The sequence below is a fragment of the Hordeum vulgare genome, chromosome 5H (genome assembly GCF_904849725.1).
Source record: "Hordeum vulgare subsp. vulgare chromosome 5H, MorexV3_pseudomolecules_assembly, whole genome shotgun sequence".
Taxonomy (NCBI): domain Eukaryota; kingdom Viridiplantae; phylum Streptophyta; class Magnoliopsida; order Poales; family Poaceae; genus Hordeum; species Hordeum vulgare.
The window spans coordinates 526,657,632-526,674,308 of record NC_058522.1 but is presented as its reverse complement, the minus strand read 5'-3'; the positions used below and the strand labels follow the sequence as shown (position 1 = coordinate 526,674,308).

General features: G+C 46.3%; 1 protein-coding gene across 2 annotated transcripts; it reads right to left on the bottom strand.

The window, feature by feature from the left end:
• Nucleotides 1-14,130: 14,130 nt before the first annotated feature.
• Nucleotides 14,131-15,617, bottom strand: LOC123398351 (NADPH-dependent aldehyde reductase-like protein, chloroplastic). Of its 2 annotated transcripts, none has more exons than XM_045092828.1 (2): nucleotides 15,308-15,617; nucleotides 14,131-15,215 (listed from the first exon to the last, which is right to left on the bottom strand). In XM_045092828.1, the coding sequence occupies exon 2, from the start codon at nucleotides 15,132-15,134 to the stop codon at nucleotides 14,331-14,333; it is 804 nt and encodes a 267-aa protein (XP_044948763.1). In that variant the 5' UTR covers nucleotides 15,135-15,215; nucleotides 15,308-15,617; the 3' UTR covers nucleotides 14,131-14,330. The 2 variants fall into 2 exon arrangements, with proteins under 2 accessions (XP_044948763.1, XP_044948764.1); XM_045092829.1 differs by having other exon boundaries at nucleotides 14,131-15,210.
• Between the last annotated feature and the right edge of the window lie 1,060 nt (nucleotides 15,618-16,677).

Sequence of the window (16,677 nt, the reverse complement as noted above, 5' to 3'; positions counted from 1 at the left end):
TAGCCGCGACCTCCCCCCTGGCCGCGACTACCAGGCTTGTGGGGCCCCCGTAGCTCTGCCGCCCCCAATTCCAGCGCTATTTATTCCCTTTCGTCCCGAAAAAAATCAAGAGAGAAGAGTTCATCGCGTTTCACGATCCACAGGCTCCGCCACATCCCGTTCTTGCCCTCGAGGTCAGATCTGGAGTCCGTTTTGGGCTCCGGATCAAGGAGATCGTCGCCATCGTCATCATCAACCTTCTTCCCTCTCCAATTCCATGAAGCTCTTCGTCGTTCGTGAGTAATCTATTCATAGGCTCGCTGGGCGGTGATGAGTAGGATGAGATCTATCATGTAATCAAGTTAGTTTTGACGGCGATTGATCCCTAGTATCCACTATGTTCTGAGATTGATGTTGCTACTACTTTGCCATGCTTAATGCTTGTCACTAGGGCCCGAGTGCCATGATTTCCGATCTGAACCTATTATGTTGTCACCAATATATGTGTGTTTTAGATCCGATCTTGCAAGTTGTAGTTACCTACTATGTGTTATGATCCGGCAACCCCGGAGTGACAATAACCGGAACCACTCCCGGTGATGACCATAGTTTTAGGAGTTCATGTGTTCACCAAGTGCTAATGCGTTGGTCCGGTTCTTTATTAAAAGGAGAACCTTAATATCCCGTAGTATCCATTTGGACCCCGCTGCCACGGGAGGGATGGACAATAGATGGCATGCAAGTTCTTTTCCCTAAGCACGTATGACTACACACGGAATGCATGCCTACATCACATTGACGAACGGGAGCTAGTCACATAGGTAATGTGGTAGGTGGGGTGGTGTTCATACCTTCTTGAGAAGTTGGCGTTGGAGTGATGATACTGGGCTCCTCGAGACGAAGAAGAGACTTCGACCAAGTCAAGAACCAGTTCTTGCATGCGCCAATCGTCTTAGGGGTCTCGTCGTCATCGACTGGTATTGGAGGAGGCAAATCCTCGTAGCCCGCCAAGACACTGGCCACGATAACCTTGAAGACACCATCGGGCATCTGTTAGTTGTGGAACATGCGGTCCTTCGGCTTCACGATGGTTGCCTTTCCCACAGCCACCTCCTGGCCCTTGATGTCGTAGAGTAGGGTGCACGGGGTGTCGTCGGCCTAGGAAGGAGACATGTATGCGACATCAAACATCTGAAAGGCAACTGAAACGAAAGACTATAGACATGCTGGTGAGAAGGATATGACGCTTAATTACCGTGAGGGCGTCAAGCTCAGCCAGCGAGGAAGGCCCGCCGAGCATGCCAAACACCAAGGTCGGGCTGCTATGAACAGGAACGGGACCTTTTGCGGTTGCTTGGGCAGGTGCTGGTGTTGTGGTGTTCGCCGAGTTGCTCCCGACAAAGCTGGGAATTGGAAAGTCCTCCGGCCGTACATTTGGATTGTTCTTCGTGTAATTGAAAATTGCCGGAATCAAGCTGGCCACCGCGTCAGTGACCAACCCACTGACTACGTCGACCAACTCTTCTTTGGTCTCAGCTTTGGTCTTATTGACCGCAATCGCGACCTTCTCGTCGATGCTCTCCTGAGTCACAACCAACCGTCTCTTCCTTCTCTCCTCTGGCTCCTCGGGGTAGCACATCTTCCACGAGGCCCCATCTCCGACACCGTGCACACGTCCATAGGACGGTGGCTTGTCCACTGGGACCTTTTTCAGTATGTTCAGGGCCCGGTTGAATGGGGTGTCCCACTTGGGCCTCGCCGACGACTGTGACGACTCGTCGCTTTCGGCTGCCTTCTGGTGCTGCTCTTTTTGCAAAAGGAACGTGGATGGTTTACTAATGTGACAAAACTTGCAGTCAAATTGATTGGAAGCTAATTAATATGATAATGTGGTAATATAACAATTACCAGAAGCCTCATGAACTCCCTCGTGTTCGGGTCCGTGTAAAAGATCTTTCTCTTTTTGTCCCACTTGAATCGGGCCCTGATCCAGTCATGCTTCAGCGGGTCGCTGAACTCCGCCAAGGGGTTTCGGATCCCGAGACTTTCACGTTCGGCGTCCTCCTTGGCCCATATGTGCCTCTTCCCCTCGTAACCACAGCTTCTGAGGCGGTGGGGAGGCGTGTTCCTGGCCTAGAGCGCCTTCATTTTCTCCGACTTTGCCTTGACTTCTTCTTTTTCGTAACTCTCCAGGAATTTTGCAAAGTCCTCTTCCGTTATTGTCGGATGATCGGCATGAATCTTGGACCATGGTTCATCCTTCCCAACCGCATTTTTCATCCGAACTTTCCAGGAGGACAAGTCGTTGGTGAACGTCACCATCACCTTCTCGTTTATTTTTGTCATGACGGGATCATCCCACGGCTCTTTATATTTCTCTTCATTCCGGCCGGGGAACATGAACCTATTGTGCAACTTCTTTAGGAGCATGTGCTCCATATGTGGTATCTGCTTCAACCTCTCGTCGTTGATGTTGGCGGTTTCCCTGAGGATGCATCCAAGTTGATTGCCCCAGCACTTGCGCGCTTCCTGTGGCGCCGTTGGCTCTAACTTTTGGGGTGAATCTTCGTGACCACAATTTGTCCGATGCCAAGCGCGTTTGGTTTTCTTGTCCTCTTCTTCTTCGGTGCTTTACCGGCGAAGACATCATCGTTGTCGGTATCGGGGGCGGTATCGATGCCGGTGCCAGTGTTCGTGCCGGAGTCGGCGCCGGAGTCGGCGCCAGTGTCGGGGTTGGGACCACTGCCGCCAGCATACAACCCCAAGGTATGTTCATCCAGGTAACCGAAATAGTGATTTGCTGCCTCCATGGGGTCTGCGGAGGGAGCAGAACCACCCACTACTTCGGCGTTGGTAGACATGTTTCCTATGCAACAATTGTAAATAAAAGATATAATGAAGAGAAAAAAGGGGCCTATATTTTGTCGCAATGTTGATTCATTCCCCTTCCGGCAAATCCCGGGTACTCCATATATCCTAGTTTCTAGCACAAGTCATGCCGAAAATTTCGGCATGACCTTTGCTAAAAATTAGACATATGGAGCGCCTGAAATTTGCCAGAACAGAAATGAATCAACATTCCGGCAAAACATAGGCCACTCGGACATTCAGAAGGACATATCACTATCTAGGGTAATATTCTTTAGACATTCAGAAGGACCAAACAAATTCTTATAAAAGGAATTGGCATATAATAAAATGCTTTACCCCGTGCACCAGATTTACATTACTTCCTAATAAAGAAAGGACTTTCTTCTTTCTTTTCCTACTACTAGCTATTATTTCAGCATAATATCATTTACATTAACCCCTGCCTTGATACAATTCATCAACACATAATAGCAATGATACAATTCATCAACACATAATACCACTGCCCTTGATACAATTCACCAACACATAATAGTAATGAAAAAAATACATGAAAACACAAGGGGAGAATCATACCTTTGCTGAACAAGGGGTGATGGGCGCCGAGCAGGGAGGGTGCGGTCGCCGAGCAGGGGAGGTGGGAGGGAGGGGCGGTGGGCGCCGAGCAGGGGAGGTGGGAGGGAGGGGCGATGGGCACCGAGTAGGGGAGGTGGGAGAGAGGGGTGGAGGGCGCCGAGCAGGGGAGGCGGCGGCGCCGGTAGCAGGCAGCGGTGGGTGCGGAGGCGCATGGCAAGATCGCTGCAGGAGGGTTTCGTGCGACGGCGTTGGAGAGGTGCGGTGGCGTTTGGAGAGGGGGGGATCGATAAGAGGGAGTGGAGGGAGAGGGCGGGGGAGTTAGGAAATTTTAAGCCGGGGTAACTATAGTAGTAGCGCTGGCTTTGTACCAGCGCTACCGCTAAGCCATAGTAGTAGCGCTGGCTTTGTACCAGCGCTACCGCTAAGTGCCATAGTGGTAGCTGATACGTCTCCATCGTATCAACTTTTCCAAACTCTTTTGCCCTTGTTTTGGACTCTAATTTGCATGATTTGAATGGAACTAACCCGGACTGACGTTGTTTTCAGCAGAATTTCCATGGTGTTGTTTTTGTGCAGAAATGAAAGTTCTCGGAACGTCCTGAAACTTTACGGAGAATATTTCTGGAAAATATGAAAAATACCTGCGCAAAGATCCACCAGAGGGGATGGGCCAGTGGGCCACAAGCCATGTTGCCGCCCCCCTGGCCGCGGCAACCAAACTTGTGGGGCCCACGTGGGTCTACCGCCCCCAACTCGAGCTCTATAAATTCCCTTTCGTCCAGAAAAAAAATCAAGAGAGAAGATTTCATCGCGTTTGCGATACGGAGGCGCCACCACATCCTGTTCTTCATCTGGAGGGCACATCCGGAGTCCGTTTTGGGCTCCGGAGAGGGGAAATCGTCGCCATCGTCATCATCAACCTTCTTCCCTCTCCAATTCCATGAAGCTCTTCATCGTTCATGAGTAATCTATTCGTAGGCTCGCTCGGCGGTGATGAGTAGGATGAGATCTATCATGTAATCGAGTTAGTTTTGACGGGGATTGATCCCTAGTATCCACTATGTTCTGAGATTGATGTTGCTACTACTTTGACATGCTTAATGCTTGTTACTAGGGCCCGAGTGCCATGATTTCAGATCTGAAATTGTTATGTTGTCACCAATATATGTGTGTTTTAGATCCGATCTTGTAAGTTGTAGTTACCTACTATGTGTTATGACCCGGCAACCCCGGAGTGACAATAACCGGAACCACTCCCGGTGATGACCATAGTTTGAGGAGTTCATGTGTTCACCAAGTGCTAATGCGTTGTTCCGGTTCTTTATTAAAAGGAGAACCTTAATATCCCGTAGTATCCTTTTGGACCCCGCTGCCACGGGAGGGATGGACAATAGATGTCATGCAAGTTCTTTTCCCTAAGCATGTATGACTACACACGGAATGCATGCCTACATCACATTGACGAACGGGAGCTAGCCACATATTTCTCCGTGTTATAATTGTTGCATGATGGATGTCATCCAAACGAATCACCGACCCATTGCCTACGAGTTTGCCCACTACTGATGTTACTTGTTTTGCCTTGCTACTGTTGTTACTACTGTTGCTACTTGCTACTGCTGTCACTACTGTTGCTACTTGCTACTACTGTTACTTGCTACTGTTGCTACTTGCTACTGCTGTCACTACTGCTATTCCTTGCCACTGCTGTTACTCGTTACACTGCTGCTACCTGCTACAGTACTTTTTTGCTCGACGTTGACGGGAAAGAATATTTCTCGTCCACGGGCAACTTACTCGCACCATTGATACAATAGTTAGGAATAGTCTGCCTTGTCAACAGATCGTTTCTGACACCGTTGCTATCATACTACTTTGCTACTGATACTTTGCTTGTAGATACTAATCTTTCAGTTGCGGTTGAATCTGACACATTCAGCTGCTAATACTTGAGAGTATCCTTTCACTTCCCGTCTGGCAAACCAACAAATTTGGGTTGAATACTCTACCCTCGAAAACTGCCGCGAACCCACGCGTTGGTGGGCCATTGCAAGACAATTGCTAATTGTTGAGCAACTGGGAGCAGTTCTAGCTCTGTTGCTGCGAAGGCATCAAGTCAGGAACACGTCAACAACATTCTTCTAGTGTCGTTGTCGGGGACTGCTAGCAGCAGTAGCGCTAGCTTCTTTCCAGCGCTACCGCTAAGTGCAATAGTAGTAGCGCCGGCTTCGTACTAGCGCTATTACTAAGCCATTTACTTTATTTTATTTATTATTTTCTTTTTATTTTATTATTTTTCTTTCCTTTTCTGTTTACTTTTATTTTCTTTTTATTATTTGTTTTTCTCCCGACGACGACGGCGTCTCCCTCTCCCCCCTATGCGCGAATATCACGAGAACCTTCATGTGGTAACATATCATTTGACCGATAACGGTTACTTAAGTGCGTACACAAAATATATACAAATATATAAATGTAAGTTTCTGATCAGCTGCGTCGACGACGCTTCACATTGAGCTTCTTCTTCCCTTTCTTGTTCGTTTCCGAGTAATTGAGCCCCTCCTTGTGACTTTTTCGAAGCCATGGAGTACGATCTTTTCGCCGCCTTATAGTCTTGAATCTTCTTTTCACGTATGCTACAACGTCATCATCATCTTCCCTCATCGGGTTGCCGTATTGGTCGTAGTCTTCCTCGTTGGCGACTCCATCCATTTCGACGATGCTCCTTTTGGATCTCCTCACAACAACACGGTCGGGATTGGCCGGGTCGGTTATGAAGAAGCATTGTGTCAAGTGCTTAGCGTGTACCCATGGCTCATTTTTGGCGATGATGTTAACGTTCACGGGAGTGCTCTTTGCGTCGGGTATAGACATGGTGGTGAAATACTTGTTTTCTCTTTCGACGTCCTTGGCCCATCTGATACGGAACATCGTCGCATCGTGCATTCCAGCATAGTCAAGCTCCCACATCTCTTCGACCCTTCCGTAGAATCTTTCAGTTGTGCCGTTGGCGTCGGTCACGCATTGAATTGTCACCCCGGAGTTCTGGTAATCACTGTCCATGTCTTTGGCCTCCGTGTAGAACGTGTACCCATTAATATCGTAGGACTGATAGGTCGCGAGCTTGGGCGCAGGGCCATGTGCTATGGCGTGTATGAGCAATCCGTCCGAACTACCCTCTTCCGGGGGATTTTCAAGAATTTGCTCTTTGAACCAACGCAAGAAAGTAGCGTTGTGCTGTATAGTAATTTCGTCGTCCGTCTTGACCATCCCCTTATCACGGTACTTCTTTGCGATGCTTTCTTTGTGTCGTGCCACATAATCATCTACCACATCTAGGTGTTGTAGCACTACTAAGTTAGCCCTGTCAAAGTCGTTCCGTCGATTCGAGTAGTCCACGTGCAATTCCCTCCGGTCGTTGTTGTGACCATCTCCTTCGAGCTTCCCATCGTGCTTCTTGACGGGCAAACCAACAACAGGGTCTCCGACGCTTATATAATTCTCGCAAAAGGATATGCACTCATGCGTCAGATACCCCTGGACGATGCTCCCTTCGGGACGGGCATTGTTACAAACAAATCCTTTGATGACCCCATTCATCCTCTCGAACGGCATCATGTTGTGAAGGAATGTCGGGCCGAGGTCGATGTGGACACACAGATGCACCATGACGTGAAAGAACGTGGGCGGGAAGTACATCTCAAGCTCACATAGTATGACAACGATCTCTTCATGTAGCCTTCGGAACTGCTTCACACTTATGGACTTTCGAGAGATAACGTTGAAGAAGTTGCAGAGACCAGTAAGTGTCTCACAGACGTCCTTTTCCATTATCCCTCTAACGGCAACCGGGAGTATGTGCGTCATCATCACGTGACAGTCATGAGACTTCATCCTGCTGAACCTTTTCTTCTTGGGGTCTAGAAATCTGCTTATCTTCCCATAGTAACCGGAACTAACTTTGATTCCCATAAGGCACTTGATGAATTGATCGATCTCCTTTGGACTTAAGGTGAAGCAAGAAGGGGGGCAATAATTCTCCTCCTTATTGTTGACTTTTCTGCCCCTTTCCCCCTCCTCTGTCTCCCTCTCCGTCTCCTCCATCAACTTTTTACGGTGGAGGTCTTTCCTGATCTTCAAATCTTCCAAGTCTTTCCTTGCCTTCGGCCCATCCTTGTTCTTCTCCGCCATGTTCATCAGTGCGCCAAGCAAGCTCTCAAGGACATTCTTCGTAATATGCATTTGATCAAGGCAATGAGGCATGTCGTTATTGGGCCAGTACTCCAAGTCCCAGAAAATAGACCTCATTTTCCATACCTTCAGCAGCGGCTCTGGCGCCTTTTTGATCTTTCCCGGCTTGGGGCATTGTTCCTAGTTTCTCAATAGTGCGGCGATTTCGGCGCCGATCCTCTTACGTGGAGGTCCTCGAAGCTCAGCCAACCCATTGAACAGATCTCCACGTTTTCTCCACGTGTCATCCTTCTCGAGCCATCTACGATGCCCCATGTACACGATTTTCCCAAACCCGCCATCTTTCGTTGACTTAAGCTGCTGAGATGTTGTATCATCCATGCACCTCGTGATCCGATGTATCCGTGGCACACCTGGCCTGCGGTGTACCCATGACCGAGATAGTCGTGCAATGTCGTCATCAGTCCAGCTCTCATATGGAAATACTCTCCTTTGCTGGAGTCCCATGTCCATGCCGGTGATTTCCATAACGTGTCTAGCTCCTCTTGCAGAAGCCCCATATACAGGTTAATACTATTTCCCGGTTGATTCGGCCCTTGAATCAGCATGCACATGTGTATGTACTTTGTCTTCATGCACTTCCATGGGGGGAGGTTGTACATCCATACAAACACGGGCCATGTGTTGTGGTTGGTGTTCTGGTTTTCAAACGGATTCATGCCATCGATACTCGCACCAAGCACGATGTTCCTTGGATTTTCTTTAGCAAATCCATATACGACGTTGAATGCTCTCCACTGGCTACCATCTACAAGGTGTCTCAGGCTCGGATCATCTCCATCGTCGGGCTTCTTCCTCTCCGCGTGCCTGCGCATGAGCTTTGCTTCCTTAGGATCTACAAAATACCGCTGCACACGGGGAGTGATCGGAAAGTACCATACAACTTTCTGAGGAGCTTTCTTTCCTTCCTTCTTGTATCGAGAAGCATTGCACACTGGATAGTTGGTTTTTTCCGCGTGCCCCCCCCCCCCGATAAATGGTGCAATCGTTGATGCACGTGTGGTACCTAATGTGCGGCAAATCAGAAGGGCAAACGATTTTCTTGGCCTCCTCGACAGTACTAGGACACAGGTTCCCCGCTGGAAGAACTTTATTATGTAGATACTTCAAATGCTCATCGAGGCTTTTGTCTATCCATTTGTTTTTGGCCTTCGTCTTTATAAGTCCGAGCGTGAAACTCAAGCGGGTCACCTCGGAATCGCAACCGTCATACAATGGAGTCTTCGAGTCCACTTCAAGTTGAGCCAGCTTGGCCTCCTCTCTAGAAGCAGCTCTCTCGCTAGTCGTATTCTTGCGAAGGAGGTCTTGAACATGAGGGTCTTGCACGACTGCACTTAGTAGCGTCGAAGACTGCAGCGTGACCACCGCCTCTTCTCCGCCATGTCCGGACTCTTCTTCGCCGTGTCCGGAATCTTCTCCGCCGCCGTCATTTCCGGACTCTTCCCCGCCGCCATGTCCGGCACAATCGTCTTCGTGTCGATCGGTCATCTCTTCGTCTAGCCCCATGTCGTTATTCCCTTCCATTTGGACGTCCTCATAATCATCGTATTCTTCACTTATCCACCTAGTATAGCCATCCATGAAACCATTCATCAGCAGGTGCGCCTTCAAAGTGCCACGATCAAAAGGGTCCAAAAGGACTCCTTCCTTGCATCTTGCACACGGACATCTAATCCTAGTCCGATTATTTGCATGCATGTCCATCGCCGTGGATTGCATGTACCGCTCCACCTTCCATCCACTCACCTTCATGACCGACTGCACGGTATATAACAAGCAAAAGGGTTATAAAATAAATAATGCATGCATGCATGCTTCAAAGTCATGTAAAATTTTGGCATGACCTTGCCTAAAAATAGGACATATTGAGTTTGCTCGAAATTCACCGAACCGGAAATAAATCAACATTTCGGCAAAACATAAGCAACTCGAGGGCATGTCACACTCGCACAAATCTCTCCATACACACACACACACACACACACACACACACACACACATATATATATATATATATCCCACGCACACATATTCTCATTCACACAAATATTCCCATTCTTCAAATGAACAACTTTTTTACTCACATATATATCTCCCGGCCCGAGAGAGATGATGAGAGAGTGACCGATCGAAAGAACACGTGTGGATGGCTAAATAGCTAGCTAAATCTAGTTGTTGGGGAGGAGAGGTGAATATAGTTATCTAACTAATGGAGAGGGAGTTATGGCGAAGGGGGGCATTAATGGGGAGAGGAAGAGAGGTAGCTAGCTAGGACCAAGAGAGATGTGAGAGAGGCCATTTATGAAGGAGAGTTATGGTGAAGGGGGACATTAATGAGGAGAGAATAGAGGTAGGAGGAAGAGAGAAGAAGAGCAACAATGGTGTGGGGAGTGGAGAGTGGAGAGGGGAAAGGAGGGGGAGGTAGGTCAAAGTGGGGGAGAGGAGGGGGAGAGGGGTAGAAAGGTGGCACCAGCCGCAACTAACAGTAGCGCTGCATACCAGAAAGTGATGCTGCTCTTATTGTAGTAGTAGCGCTGGTTACAGAAGCGCGCTACTACTAATAGGGGCCAAAATAGCAACATCGGTGGTGCAAAACAAAGCGCTACCGCTAAAAACTTAGTAATATCGTTGGCTTATGGACAACGTTGCTACTACAGCTACCGTCGGTGGCATCGTCTGGTCCCACATGGTAGTAGCGCTTTCCTGACAAGCAGCGGTACTGCTAAGCTCTTAGTAGTAGCGCTCAAGTGGATCAGCGCTACTGCTAATTAGCAGCAGCGTGCTATTTTTTCCAGCGCTACTACTAAGATCCTGTGTATAGGCTTTTCCTTCGTAGTGCATCAGGCGCCTATATATTTGGAGTTTAAGGATACGAGGATTGTTATTGTATCGCTAGTGGTGAAGTTCAAATTCAAATTTCCAACATTGTTTGTGAACAAAAGATGCAGAGACCAACACACAATGAATACATAGTAGGTCTTTTGTCGACGTGCATTCGGTGGAAGGAGACCTTCTTGTCAACTACGAAGGCGTCTATGACGATTTCATCAATCTTGAAATGATGTATCGGTTCAGTTTTTTAAAAGTACTAGCAAAAGGACCCGTGAGTTGCAACGGGAGAAAAACAATTATAATCTCCAATGGTGTTGATCATATTATGTCTTTAAAATTTTAGGACATTTCTTGAAATGCATGAACATTTTTTGAATTAACAAACATTTTTTTCAATTGCACTCAACGAATAGCACACAAACTTTTTTTCAAAATCATGGACTTTTATTGTTTTCACCAACATTGTTCTCAAAGTTATGAACATTTTTCTGAATATGCGAATATTTTTACAACAATCCTCACCATTTTTTGAATTCACAAACATTTTATATTTTCTTCAAACTTTTATTTCAAAATTCCCAGTTTTATAAATTGCAAAAGTTTTTCAAAGTTATAAATTATTTAAACTAAAAAATGGAACAGAAAAATGAAAATAAAAAATGAGACTAAAAACAGAGGCACAAACTGTTTTTAAGATTTTTACACGGACTTTTGTTTAAAATCGTTGACTTTTTTATTTTATGGACATTTTCTCCAAGTTTAAACATTTTTTATATGCAAATATTTTTCAAAACTCCTGAGTAGTTTTTGAATTCTAAAAAAATATGTTTTTGAATATTTTACTTCGAAATTCTCAGTTTCTTAAAATTGAGAAAAGTTGTTTGAAGTTCTAAATTATTTAAAGTAGAAAAACAAAATGGAACTGAAAAGAAAAATAAAAAAACTAAAAAAAACAGGCGCCCACGCATGGGCCGGCCCAAACAGGTGTGCTGCATCTTTTTCCAACGCCCACAGCGTAATATAGGAGGTGCCTACATGGGCCGGCCCAGTTCGGAGATTTTCCTGTTTGAAACGTTTTTTATGACTTACTAGCAAAAGGGCCCGTGCGTTGCAACGGAAGAAAAAAAAATGCTTCACGCTCTTAATTTATAAAAAATGATCTATAATCTGATAAATTTTAGTTACAACACAAACAAAGATAAACTTACCCTACAAAAGTGCAATTCAAGATTTCCACTGGCCAAATGCCGCATGGGAGCATAAAATAGATTCAAAATCCAACAACCACTCTTATGCATATCTGGCTGATGTTGTCTACGCCGGGAGCCGCTGTGCTCGTGTGCATACTGTCGTAGATGAGTGAAAGAAATCAAAATGAACTAATCCAGAGGCCATTGGGGCAATTTTTTTGTTCGCGGTCTAGTTAGTGGTATACAATCTGACAACCTATCATAGATAGTTGGCCTCTTCGACAAATAGTCCATTTCATCTTCTCCTCCCAATTCCTATCGCGTGATTTGAATCAGCCTGATGAAAAAAAAAGATAAACAAAAATGGGAAAACAATTAAACAAAAATCGTTTTGATTTGAATCAGCTTGATAGAAGAAAAGAAGAAAAGGTAAACAAAAAGGGGAAAATAAACGAAAATTGCTTGATTTGAATAAGCCTGGTAGAAGAAAAAGAAGAAAAGGTAAACAAAAAAAGAAAAAATTATGTTAGGACAATATTCGAACTCAGGTCTCCCAGAAAGAAGGAGCGTGCTCGAGCCAGTATGCTAGGAGAACTTAGGTGCCAAAGTGCGGTTTAGCCCCTTATAAACCAATACATGGCGGAGCGATTTGAGATAAACAACAAACCGTTTTCTTTTGACTTATGGATGGCATAGTGGGTAATTTTAAACAACTTTAGGGATAATGTTTATGACGTATGACAGAAGCATTATTTGCTTTATTATTAAGTAGCAAATATTTCCGGCGTTGCAACGGGAGTCAAAATATTACGCCCAAACCAAATAAGTATGACTCAATACCTCGATGTATGAGCGTCCTCTATTTTTTTAATTTTAACACAGTGGCTCATCATGTTGACACTTCTTTATTTTTTCCACGCTCTTTAATGATGTCCGGTGTGTCCATGTAATTACAATGCATTTGACGTGGTAAATCTCAAGACTATGAGCCAGCCACTGCACGCCACACTTGTTATTGTGTAGCACAATGGGATTTTTAAAACTTTAACAACTAATCTCGTCGATCACAAACTACTCCCAACCCCTAGGCATATAAACACTTCTCAAGAACTAAGTAAAACCTAAACCTAAAAGACTTAACCGCTTAAATTCTAAAGCTATTTAGATCAATCTTATGGAGAACTACTAAAATAGATCACATGACAGTATGAAAATAATAATCATTATTAGCACAATTTCAAACAATATGAAAATCAATATTAAACCACTCGTACATAAACCTCATATCAACAGTTTAGTGTCCATCGCTTTCGCAAAATGAATCTCTTTTTGCCTGGTTTTTATTTTTTATTATGTTACGTTTTATGTTTTCTTTTCGGTTTCACATTTTCTCTTAGCTTTTCTATTTACTTTTTTATTTATTTCCTTTTCATTTTCCTAAATTCTTCCAAATTTTTGAATATTTTTTAAATAATGAACATTTGTCTGATCCACAATTCATTTTTGAAATAACGAACATTATTAGAAATCGTAAACATTTTTCTAATTCATTATTTTTTTACAAAGTCCGAATTTTCTGAATAACAAACATTGTATGATTTCATGAACATTTTTTTAGAACTCACAACTTTTAAAATTTGGATTTTTGGGAAATTACGAAATAATTTGAAGATAGGAAAAATAAAAAAATTAATGAGAAAAAAAGACATAAAAATAAAGATAAAAACATGGACCGACCATGAACACGTAGTGGAAAGGAGGATGTGCATGCTAGTTGTAATAAAAAGAAAAAGGAGAGACTCACAACTTTTAAAATTTGGATTCTTGGGAAATTACGAAATAATTTGAAGATAGGAAAAATAAAAAAATTAATGAGAAAAAAAGACATAAAAATAAAGATAAAAACATGAACCAGCCATGGAAACATAGTGGAAAGGAGGATGTGCATGCTAGTTGTAATAAAAAGAAAAAGGAGAGACTGGAAAAGGCCGCAGGATCCCTGGATCGAACCCGGGTCTTCTCAAAAGCAGGGGGCGGCTTCAGCCACTACGTTACGCATGCGTTTGTACCAATTTCTTGTCCAAACTTATAACAACGATACGTCACGGCGATTTTGACAGGAGCGAAAATCTGAATCGTTTTCTTAACTTGTAGATGACATGGTGGGTAATTTATAACAACTTTAGGGGTAAAAATTATGACGTACGACAGAAGCAGTAACTGCTTTATTAATAGGTAAAGATAGGTGGCATTGGTGGGTAATTTTAGTCAACTTTAAGGCAATTTGGATGACGTACGAAAGAAGCACTATTTGTTTTATTAGTAGGTAAGATAAGATAAGATAAGATAAGATAAGATAAGATTCATAAAGATAGAATTTGTGTGTTTATAGAGTTAAATGTATGTTTATATAGCCTTGAAGAAACACACATGATAGAAAGAGGAATGCTTAACTCGTGAGTCATGGCAGCAACCATAATTCCACAACAAACTCTACCGCAACAGCAGTACAGCACGGATAACGCACCAAAATACACACATACACAGTTCCAACAAGGAGAGAAAAAGGAGTGCTGCTACGAAGCCAACGAATCAGCAACAAGTTCCATCTTCTTAAACCAGGCACGCATGTCAGACGGTGCCGCCATTGCAGCGCAGGACCTGGGCGTTGACCCACCCGCCGGCGTCGCTGGCGAGGAACCCCACGAGCGGCGCGATGTCCTCCGGCATCCCCAGCCTCCCCAGCGGCGCCTCCGCGATGTACCGCTCGGCCTCCTCCGCCGTCTTGCCGCCGTAGAACATGGGCGTGGCCGTCGACCCGGGCGCCACGGCGTTGGCGGTGATCCCCGTGCCCCGCAGCTCCCGCGCCAGGATCCTCGTCATGGTCTCCACGGCCGCCTTGCTGGCCGCGTACGCCGCGTATCCCGGCCGCAGCGACCCGACCCCGGACGACGAGAAGGTGACGATCCGCCCGCGCCCGTCGCGGGCCAGCCGGCGCGCCGCCTCGCGGAGGCACAGGAAGGTGCCCCGCGCGTTGGTGCCGAAGGCCGCGTCGTAGGTCGCCTCGCTGGTGTCGGCCAGCGGCGGGTAGGAGGTGTCCATCACCGCCGCCGCCGTCACCAGCACGTGCAGCTCCCCGCCGAACGCCGCCGCCGCCGCGTCGAACAGCGCCCGCACCTGCGCCGCGTCCGACACGTCCGCCTCCACCGCCACGGCGCGCGCGTCACGGTCGCCGCCGTGCGCGGCGGCGTTGATGGAGGCCACGAGCTCCCGCGCGGGCGCCGGGTCCCCGACGTAGGCGACGGCCACGCGCGCGCCGAGGGACGCCAGGTGCCTCGACACGGCCGAGCCGATGCCGCCGGCGCCGCCCGTCACGATCGCCACCCGCCCCTGCAGCATCATCGGCGCGATCACGCTCGCAGCGGCCGTCGCCATGCCCGCCAAGCCTGCAGCAGAGCGACTGATCACCACCACCTCGGCTGCTTGATACGAGCTCTGCGGCGCTCCACCACTGCCCTGAAACAAGACGATAAACTGTCTCACACACACACACACATACTCACATATCGAGCCAGCGAGTGATGATAAGAGGACGAGGTTATGCAAACCAAGTGGTAGTGCAGGAAGCAAGAGGGAAATGTGTGCTGCGCTGTCACGTATAGTATACGGTGTTCTTTCAGGAGCAAAGAGCGTGACCTATATACAAGAAGACGAGGTACAGGGGGAGCGCGATCCGCGTGCTTATATTTGGATCCTGATAACTGATAGGTGTCATACGTGTAGCATGAACATATGGCAACTACGAACGGTAATTTGTGACAAGTTTAATGAAGCGAGGATGACAACTTTATTTGTCAATCATGACAACTTTGTACTCCTCCATCAATCTAGTATTAAGATCTGTTCACGTGAAAACGGGAGGCGTATTTGCGGCAGCTATGTTTCTTCTTGTTACGCAACACATCCGTCTTAAAATATGTGTCGCAGTTTTGGTTCCACTCGTCTTAGAATGGAGGGAGCAGATGTTTATGGGATTCAGTTTACGAGAATGCCATTGTCCTAGTACCTGTTTAGATGGTAATTAGAGATGGCAATATTCATGTGCAAGCAGTGTAATCTTGTTTCTTAGCACATGTAGGTTAAGAGATACACTGGTAAGATTCATGTGTAATCGGTCTAAAAATGCAGACACACACATCCTACAAGAATTCAGGGAGACATTTGGGGTTCAACTGTAGACGGCATGGTAACTGCAACTGGATGTGATGGTTCTGGCTCGAACTCTAAGCTATGGCAATCGACAGGTTACAGCAAACATAGGAGCATATGTTCGTACCTGAAGCCGACAAACCCTCAACAGATGGAACAGTCTCGATGCCCAAGGGTTTCTTCTAAGAGCATCCGACATCAAATTTAATTTACTCTGCATCCCAATATCTTATATTTGATAACTTAAATCCATATAAAACATGCAAACGAGGAATTCCTATGCAAATCAACCAATACCACTCCGGACAGTACTGGACGCCGACATGCCGGACCGAAAACTCACGCGGGGTCGCAGCGCAGCCGTACGATTGGAGTCTCCTTCATCATTGGATCTCTCCCATGTTCCTTCGTCCTCCTCACCCTCCTCACGCAACTCAACCGCGCATCCCCGATCCCCCCGCCTACCTACATCTTGCATGCGTCGCTGTCTGCGGGTAGCCCCACGGGCTCCCGCGCGCTCGCCGTCGTCGACCCCATCGTCAGCCTGCTCACCGCGCTCGCCGTCGACATCGTGGTTCGCAGCAACCCACCACCAACATCTCGCCTCCCGTGAAGCAAAAAAAATTATCGATGGTGACAAAGAAAAACAATACGGTTGCAACAAAACAGAATGGCGAATGTAGTAAATTTGTATAATGGTTGTAGCATTTTTTTCATCATGGTTGCAGCTCGGTCATGCCAACGGTTGTAGCAAAAAAAAAATACAGTT

Coding starts and splice junctions, on each gene's coding strand:
- LOC123398351 (XM_045092828.1), bottom strand. CDS start 15,134: ATGGCGACGGCCGCTGCGAGCGTGATCGCGCCGATGATGCTGCAGGGG.